This window comes from Canis lupus, chromosome 6 (genome assembly GCF_011100685.1).
Source record: "Canis lupus familiaris isolate Mischka breed German Shepherd chromosome 6, alternate assembly UU_Cfam_GSD_1.0, whole genome shotgun sequence".
Classification (NCBI taxonomy): domain Eukaryota; kingdom Metazoa; phylum Chordata; class Mammalia; order Carnivora; family Canidae; genus Canis; species Canis lupus.
Genome location: NC_049227.1, coordinates 38,836,443 through 38,845,276, shown reverse-complemented (window position 1 = coordinate 38,845,276; position 8,834 = coordinate 38,836,443). Strand labels below are relative to the sequence as shown.

The 8,834-nt window shown below is 65.8% G+C and overlaps 1 protein-coding gene across 2 annotated transcripts; it reads right to left on the bottom strand.

Moving 5' to 3' along the window:
- Positions 1-1,505: 1,505 nt before the first annotated feature.
- Positions 1,506-7,783, bottom strand: PRSS27 (serine protease 27). Of its 2 annotated transcripts, none has more exons than XM_038538883.1 (6): positions 7,210-7,783; positions 4,519-4,545; positions 3,735-3,897; positions 2,765-3,036; positions 2,361-2,530; positions 1,506-1,904 (listed from the first exon to the last, which is right to left on the bottom strand). In XM_038538883.1, exons 1-6 carry the CDS (start codon positions 7,337-7,339, stop codon positions 1,614-1,616), a joined length of 1,053 nt encoding a protein of 350 aa, XP_038394811.1. In that variant the 5' UTR covers positions 7,340-7,783; the 3' UTR covers positions 1,506-1,613. The 2 variants fall into 2 exon arrangements, with proteins under 2 accessions (XP_038394811.1, XP_038394812.1); XM_038538884.1 differs by lacking the exon at positions 7,210-7,783 and adding an exon at positions 4,766-5,475.
- Positions 7,784-8,834: the final 1,051 nt, after the last annotated feature.

Genomic DNA, 8,834 nt, shown 5'->3' with positions numbered 1-8,834 from the left:
GAGGCGCAGCTTGGCAGCAACGTGTCCCCCCAGCCAGGGTGGGAGAAGGGAACATAGCAGGGCAGTTTCTCTCCTCAGCCCTTGTCCCAGCACACATCACTTGCTGTGTCAACTGCATGAAATAAACCTCTTTTTAAATTCCTAGTCTCCGCGAGTGTTTTCTCCTTCACTCTCTTGAATATCTGCCCTGGGTCTGGGTGGGCCCGAGTTTGGGGAGCCCAGGGGATGGAAACTGTGCCTAGAGTCACATGCTGGCCACCGTCCCACACAGGAGCTCCCAACCTAGCTCGGTGGGGTGTCCTGGCATCTGTGCCCGGAAGGACCCTGACCAGACCCCTGCCCTGTAGCAGAGGCAAGAGGATGGGGGTGGTGGGAGTCCTCAGGGCACCAGAAGGCTGGGACAGCCGATGAGAGGAGGCGGGGGTCGATGGGGGTGGCAAGTCCTCCTCCAAGGAAGCCTGGTCTTTGTCCGGTTCCCACAGTGGGTTTCATTTTGGCCTCTCAACACAGAGGCTGCAGGGGTTCTCCCCCAAGAGACCAGTTAATCTTGAAGCACCCTCCACCCAGGCCAGCCCGTGTTCCCAGAACTCGTTGTAGGGCTGCCTTCAGGACCCCTGCAGCCTAGTCTTTCTCCTCCCACCCCCACCCCCACCTGCAGAGCTGAGGGCTGCTGATGGGTTCTAGCTCATTTCTGCATTCTCGCCAGTCCTTGCACAAACCACTGAAGACTCTGGCTAGTGTGGCCTGGACCCAAAACCCTGTGGAAGGAGGAGGGAAGTGGGTCCTGGCCTTGGCCTGGGCAGGGAGACCCTATCCTGCTGACCTCCACGGCCTAGGCTGGGGACTCGTGCTGGTGCCTGCTTCCCCAAAATTTCGGGGGTTCTGGCCTCCTGGGATGTTGGCCGGTGGCCCAGTAGAGCTGTCCCTGGGCTGCTGCAGGGGGGGTCTGGAGCCTGGGAGGGAGGCGCGGGCACAGCATGTCTCCATGTCTCTGCCTGTCCCCGCCCTGCCCTTCGGTGAGTTCACCACCACCCAGTCACCCCTGGGAGGCAGGAGGGCCCAGTGCCTCCAGTTCCCCACAGTTCTAGACTCACCCCTGGGAAGTCGAGACTGAGGGAGGAGGCGGAGGAAAAGGAGCTGGGGGCGGTGGGTTACCCCAGGGCAGCGGGAACAGCCCTTGCTCCTCCCGATGTTAGAGAAGTCTTGGGCTGAATCAGACACAGGCAGGAGCGGCCATGGTCTCCACTGGGCCCCCACTTTTCCCGCTGGCATCTGATGCTGCCCCCAGGGTGATACTCCTGATGAAGACCATGTTGGCAAAGATCCTGAGGCAGGGAGGGGAGCAGGGAAGCCCCTGTGAGCGGATCTGGGGACGGGTGTCCAGTGCACCTGCTGCAGCTCCCTTCCCGCCCGGGAGCCTCAGCCCCCACCCAGCACTGCAGCAGCACCCCCCGACCTCGTGTGCCTCCCCTCACCTCCCTGAGGCACCACAGGGCAGCCAGCTCTGAGGTCAGGTTTTTATTGGAGCATAAACATAAATAAAAAAACAACTGGGCATTTGACCAGAGAGGACAGGAGCGCTATTTACAAATGTACACCGTGGGTCCCGGGGCTCAGAGGAGGGCCAGGAGGGCCGCGAGGACTGAGAGGAGCATGTGGGCTGCCAGGCGGGGCACAGAGTCCAGGAGGTGCTGCTGGACCTGGGGCCCCCGCTTCTGGCCACCCAACTCGGCCTGTTGGAATTGTAGGTTTGGGATGATGCGATGGATCCAGTCATGGTGGGAGGTGACCCGGATATAGACACCTGGGCGGTTCCGGCGGGCACAGCCCTCGCCCCAGCTGATGACTCCTGCCTGCAACCACAACCGGCCCACCAGGCATACCAGGGGTCCCCCCGAGTCGCCCTGTGGGAGAAGCAGGGGCGCGGTCAGAGCCCCCAGGCCCAGGAGCCAGCCGCTGCAGCACACGGGTATGCGCGCACTCTGGTCCCCGGCCCTCCCCTCAGCTCCTCTGGGAAGGTCCCTGCCCAGGACCCTGAGCCTGGCACCTGCTGGCTGGTCCTTCCTTCTCTGGCGGGGGGAGCCCATTTCCCAGCACCCCCAGAACTGCCTGCCCTGATTCACCTTGGAGGGGCTTGTTCAAAGTTTCTGGCCACGCTGGACCCCTGAACCGACCATCCAGCCTGGGTGGGGCCCAGGAGTCTGATTCCCAACTGCTGGAATGCTGGGCTGTGACGCGGCCCACGGCCCCGCCTGCAGGGGCCTCCTGGTCCCAGCCGGGCTGGCTCCCCCTCCACCTGGGCCCGGCCTGGACGTCAGGAGCCGGGCTCGGCCTTGGGCATGGCCCACGCCAGCCCCTACCTTGCAGGCGTCCTTCTTGCCCTCAGCAAAGCCAGCACACAGCATGTCATCCTTGATGGCTTTGGGCTGGAGGCCAGCCTCGGCGTCCTTGCTGTAGAGCAGGTTACACTTGGGCGTGTCGATGATGGGCACTGCAAGCTTCTGCAGGACCCGTGGGCTGGGCAGGCGGTCTGGGGGCGAGAGACAGCCTGCAGCTCAGCGCCGTCTCAGGGAGGGCCACCGCTCTGCGGCCCACGCCTTACCGTCCCCCGTCTGCTGCTTTCCCACCCACTCCACCCACGAGGAGAGATCCACGTGTGCCAGTATCAGCAGAAAGAGCGCTGGTTTGGAGCAGCCCCTCCCACAGACAGCCCAGAGCCTTCTCCAGACCTGTCCCCCATTCTCTCGTGGTGCCACCCCATTACCTTCCTCACTGGGGCTGCCCCAGCCGGTGACCCAGCAGCTCATGCCCGCCTCAAAGGCCCCCGAAGGGTCAGGCACACACACGGGGAGAATGTAGTTGGTGAAGGTCACAGGCGCCTCCAGCTCCACCAGCGCCACGTCGGCGCTGGAAGCCATGCCCCGGTACAGGGGGTTGCTCTCCACCCGCTTCACGCGGGCGTACACGGCGTGTGGCCCTGGCCTCACCAGCTGCCGCGCCCCAAGCAGGACCTGGTACAGGGAGGTTTCGGAGGTGCTGGCGGGAAAGAGCAGAACTGCTGTGAGACCGCCCCTCTCGGTGGGGACCCAGCAGAGATTGGGGAGACGGAGGGGCCAGGGGTGTTCCTCTGCTACAGTGCCTGGGTGCTCTGCACGCTGTCTTCAAAACAGTAACGTCCAGGGGGACGTGCCGTACGGGGAGAAGCCGAAGCCACTCCCCCTCCTGCCCGATGCCAGCCAGGTGGTCTTGGGCAAGTCGCCCCACAAGTTCTCCGTGACCCAGTGTCAAATGGGGCCAGTAAGTATCTCTAATTGAAGGGGTTGTAAGAGGGGCCACCCACAGGGTGCAGTCGGGGGCCACCCCACCAGCCCTGGGCAAGTGACCCCCCCCTCGGAGCCCACACTTCTGAATTTAAGACTGGAAGTCCTAAAAAATTGCAGCGCTGGGGGGAGGTGAGATCCGCGCTCGGGAAACCCTGAGGGTCCGAGGCCAGCCAGTTCCTGGTTCAGGGGCCTGGGGGCCTGGGTGACCTCAGACAGGGCCAAGAGGAGGAAGGGACATTCTGCGCCAGCCCAAAAGCTCCTCTGGAAGCGGAGGCCCAGGCAGAAGGGGCATGTCCTGGGCCCGAGGTGTGGAGGGGGCAAGGGAGAGGGCAGGCACCCCCCAAGGGGTGCCCCCAGGGCCCGTGGCGCTGTCCGAGGTGCTGGGGCCCCGTGGGAGGGGGGGTGACTCACTTGGAGAAGCAGTGCGCTGCCGTGAGGACCCATCGCTCTGTGAGGAGGCTGCCCCCGCAGAAGTGGCTTCCGTTGCGCTGGATGCTGACCTGCCAGGGCCACTCGCCCTCCAGGGCGTCCCAGCCGCCCACCATCCGGTTCAGCATCCTTGGGCGCCCACACACTAGGGCCGAGGCCAGGAGGCGCTCACTCGGGGCCCTTGCAGCTCCCAACCCCGCACTCTAGCCTCCAGTTTCTCCCCAACCCTGGGTCCTCCCTACCCTTGACCCGCGCTGAGCCCTCGGGCAGGTCAGGGCTGTGGGTGCCGGGTCACAGGCACACCCCTCCGGCCTTGGGAACGTGCCCCTGCCCTTCACCTCTGACCCAGCGACGTCAGACCCGCCTCTCGGTCACGAGACACAGAGAGGGTGCCGGCGAGGCACGTCAGGGAGTTATCCCGGAGCCCAGCAAGCAGGCTCCCGGAGGGGCCCCCCGCACGCAGGTGACCCCAAGGGGTCTGCACTGTTACAGCAGAATGGTCTCCAGTTGTCCTGAGCCTCCTGCAGCCACCGCCCCCTGCCTCCGGGGGCTCCCGTGCCGTCTGCGCTGCGGGGCAGACTTCCCTCCGTCCCCCGTCTTGGCTCTAATGCTGTTGAGCCACAGCCGTTCCTTCCTTTGGGGTTCCCTGTACCCCACCTCTGGCTTCTGGGTCTCACTCCGGGGGATGGTGAGCCTCTGGCCCGTCTTGCAGCCCTCAGACCAGCCCCCTCCTCTGTCCCCCCATCCAAGGGCCCTGGGTGCTTACCGTGTGATACCTCGGCTCCCTGAGCCCCTGGAGGTGAGAAAAAAAAGGTGGTCAGCCAGCTTTGCCAAAGCCTGCCCACCGCTGGCCAGTGTAGGCCTTCCTCTGCTCCGCTCCCAGCCTCCTGAGGACACAAGGACGGTCCCCGCAGGGACCCGGCAGGGAGGGCCCGGGGCGCATCTGCAGGGGCAGACTGCCTGCCGCACAGGAGCCCACTGTGGCCTGCCTCGGGGGCAGGACAGCTTCTCACCCCCAACCCCGTGCTCGTCTGGAAGCTCTGGGCCTGTTTGGGCGCTGTCACCCGACCCTGGAACACGCTGGAGCTGGGATCCGGGAAGAGGCCCCAGAGCTGCTCACACACAGTCTGTTCTCCCTGGAGTCTCACGCAGGCGTCTGTGGTCCCCAGGTCGTGGGGAGAAGCCACCTCCCCCAGCTGAGGGGACAGGCAGCGGGGTCAGAGTAGGGCCCGTCTCCCCGGGATCCATCTCGATGCAGACACAGGGCCTACTCTTGGGCCTCACGAGAACCTCCGCCCCAGCCTCGACACCCCAGCCCAGGGCCAGCAGCACCTGCAGGTCTCCCCGCGCCCCCAGCGCTGTATCTGGGTCACCGGGGGCGAATCTGATCAGAGCTGGGGCGGCTCGGGACAGCTCCTCCCCACCTCAGCCTGACCCCTTTGGAGACCAGAGGGTGTGGCAAGTTCGCTCTTGGACCCCAAGTAACCCGTCCCACAGTGGGGAGAGGTTGCAGGGAGAGGCTGCAGGGCAGGAAGCGGTTGGGCTAGCCCCCGGGGGTTTTTACAAGGACCCCATTCCTCCCTGCTGGACCATGGAGTGGAGGAGGTGGACCCTGGAGGCTGAGCAGGCACAGGCAGGACTGGGCACTCTTCACAGTAGGGGTGCCAGGTGGAAGCCTGGGGGCAGAGTGCTGTCTTCCAGAAGATTCCACACTAACGTTCCCTCGGACTCCTCCCCTCCCTGTGGAGACTTTCCAGGGTCTTCTGGTGCCCCCCGCAGCCAGCCCCCCTCCCCTCACACCCAGGATCGAGCTCACACCCCCGTGGCCTGGTGGGCCCCTCCCCCACCTTGAGTCTGCAAAAGTCCTCAAAGCAGCTGAGTGCAGCTCTGCTTCTCATTCAGGCCAAGCCCTCTGACCCCTGAGCGCTCGCTAATGACACCCCTCTACCTGGGGGCCCTTTCCTCCTGGACTCTGCTGGCCCAAATACTGTAGGTCCTAATCCAGATCAAGGCCTAAGTGAAATGCCACTTCCTCCAAGCAGCCCTCCTTGCTTCTGCTGTCTGTCTAGGAAGCCTGGCTCCTGCTCCTGAGCTCGCCATCCTCCCGCTGGGCCACGCAGAGCTCTGCCCACCTTGCCGTGGAACTGATATCATAGTCTCATCTCACCCGCATTCCACAGGGCTCCCCCCTTCCAGGGGGCCTGAGCCCAGGGATCGTGTAGAGGGACAGAAGAGCTGTGGGGGCGGGCCGGACTGGGGCGGGCACTGTGGAGCGCTAGGCTCTGCGGGGCGGGTGCCCTGTCGGGGGCTGGGTGAGCTGCCCAGGGGTGCCGGGCACCTCGTGTGGGCCCAGGGCCCCCATGCTCCTGCAGCTGGTCAGGGCTCAGCTGGTGGGGGGAGACCCGAGGTTCTAGGAGGTGGGGGTGAGGATGTTCTTGAAGGAGCCCACGACCCCTGCTCCCAGCTGTGAGCCAGAAGCAGGCAGTGACCGACCGGGATTACTCACCCCACTGGGAGCAGTGGCAGCTTACACCCCTGCTGGAGACCGGCTCCCCCCAAAAACCTCACTATCCTTGTGCCAGGAAGCCAGGAGGCAGAAGCCAGGGGGCAAGGGTTGGGGGGCCCTGGGGAGCCCAGGAAGACTGGAACCCCCCCCACTGAAGTGCTGCCCTGGTGTCCTCGGACCCCTGGTAGGAGGTCTGGAGCCCCAGCAGAGTCCAAGCCTGGGGTGACCTGGCCCAGCCCTGGGAGGTGACTTGAGGACAGGGAAGTGAGGTGGCACCAGGCTGGCCAGGCTAGCCCAGGAATGCGGGAGGGTTTCCCTGGCAGGGAGCAGCGCAGCCTGTGGGAAGGGGCCTGGCGGGTGGGGTTCCCCGGCTGCCACCTGCCGACCCTGAGCCAGGACCGAGAGAAGGGAAGGGGACACAGGCTTGCTCCTCCCCACACACCCTCCCTGTCTGGTGGGAGCAGGAGCCTGCTGCACCCGCAGCTCCCCACTCCCAGGTGAGCCTCCCCTGGCCCAGCAGAGGGTGACCCAAGGCTTCGAAGCCCAGGGGCCCCAAGTTCAGATCCTGTACATTGCAGCCCGTGTCTGTAACTGGGGACAGGAAGAGACTGAGGTGGGAGGAAGCAGAAGCCCCAAGCCCAGAGCTTGGCCCCTGAGCACCAAAGACGAGGTAGGAGTCAGGGGAAGGAGAGCCCCCCATGCTTCTGCCTGAGTCCTGGGACCTGCGCCCCCAGCCCCGTCCTCCCTTCTGCGGGTCACAGCCCCAGGAGTGAACCTCAGAGCCTTCCCACCTGCTCCGCAGGGCCCCCGTGGGCCAGGGCAGGAAAGGGAGCCTGTGCGGCAGCTAAAGGCCTGTCCAGGGAGTGGGGAATTTGGCTGGAGCTCCGGGCAGGTCAGAGGGCGCCCCTCTGCCCGGAGGGGGACCGGCTTTCTGCATTGTCCAGTACTCACCAAACCCCAGCAGCAGCAGGAGCAGGGCCAGGGCTGGCAGGTGCCGCATGGTCTCGGCCTGGCTGGGGCACCGGTTGGGGGGCAGTGAGCGGGAGGCCGGTGAGCACCAGCTCCAGGCACACGGCTCCATGAAGTGGGGTTTTATGCTGGAGGTGAGTGTCGGCTCGGCTATGCCACCCGACCTGTCGGCCAGGCCTGCCCAGGTCCTCTCAGCCGGAAGGAGGTGCCCCAGAACCCAAACTTCTCCATGACCTGTCCCTGAACCTCGAGGCACCAGATCCCTCACCCCAAAATACCGACGGGTTGTGGGGCCGGCTGTGCCTGCCCCATTTGGGTGCGTGTGGCCTGGGATTCCCCGAGTCCCGACCAGACATCCCCCCGCCCCGCTGGCCCCAGGCCCCGCCTAAGCCGACCGCAGCCTGCCCGCCGGACCCTCCGTTTCATTCATTCGTTCACTGGTTCATTCATTGATTTATTGAGCATCCACTCCTACGCGGGCATCCGTGGACAGCTCGGTGCGGCCTGCGGCTTAGCTGCTAAGGGCAGGAGAGGTCCAGCGCCCCCTCCCGGGGCTGCACCCTCCTCCCGCGCGGCGGGCGGGGGGCTTCCCGGCATCCGCGGGCCGGGCCGGCGGGCGGGGCGGAAGCGGGTTCTGGGAAGGCCGGGCCGGGAGGAGCGTCCGGGGCGCCCCTGCCTTGGGCGCGGCGGGCCGGGCTCCTGGACGTGCGGCCGCGGCGGAAGCGGCTCCGGAGGAAGTTATTTGGAGCAAGGGGCTGACGTCAGAGCCGGGCTCGGGGCGGGGTGCGGTGGGCGCCGGGCGGCAGGCCGCGTCTGCCTCAGTTTCCCCGCCTGCGGTGCGGGGGGCGGTGCGCGGACCGGGAGCGGGTGCGGGGAGCGCTGGGTGTGCTGCGGCCCCGCCGCCACCCCGCAGTACCCAGTCCCCGGCCCGTCCGCGGGGCGCCGCTGGTCGACGCGGGCCTGCCCCCTGGTGGCCGCGGGCTGCGGGGCGCAGAGTCTCTCCCCGGGACCTCCCCTCCCCGCGGAGGGTGCGGGCCGTCGCCCCCCTGCTCATCCCCCCACCCCCCGGCGCTCGGCTTCCTGAGCACGCGCGGTGCCCACACTTCCAGCCGCAGCCCCCGGCGTGGAGGCGGCCACGAGGCACACTTTAAAGGGAAAAACGGGATCCCTGGGTGGCTCAGCGGTTCAGCGCCTGCCTTCGGCCCAGGGTGTGATCCTGGGGACCCGGAATCGAGTCCCACGTCGGGCTCCCTGCGTGGAGCCTGCTTCTCCCTCCGCCTGTGTCTCTGCCTCTCTCATGAATAAATAAATAAAATATTTTTAAAAAATAAAGGGAAAAACGTCTAAACTGTGGAAAGTGTTTCCAAATGAGAACCAATCTGACTAATAGGCTTTGCTGAGAAGTAGATGCAAATGGAAGCCGCGGCGGGAGGGGCCAGAGCTCGCTCGGGGTCAGCAGGTGGAGCAGGAATGCGGTCTGGCGGGCGCAGCTCCTCCTCCCGGTGGCGGGCGGGCTGCCGGCGGCTCAGCGGGGCTCGGCTTCGGCTCTTCCCCCTGACTTGGTGACTTCACCGTGGCCAGGATGTTACAAGAGGAAAATCCTAAAT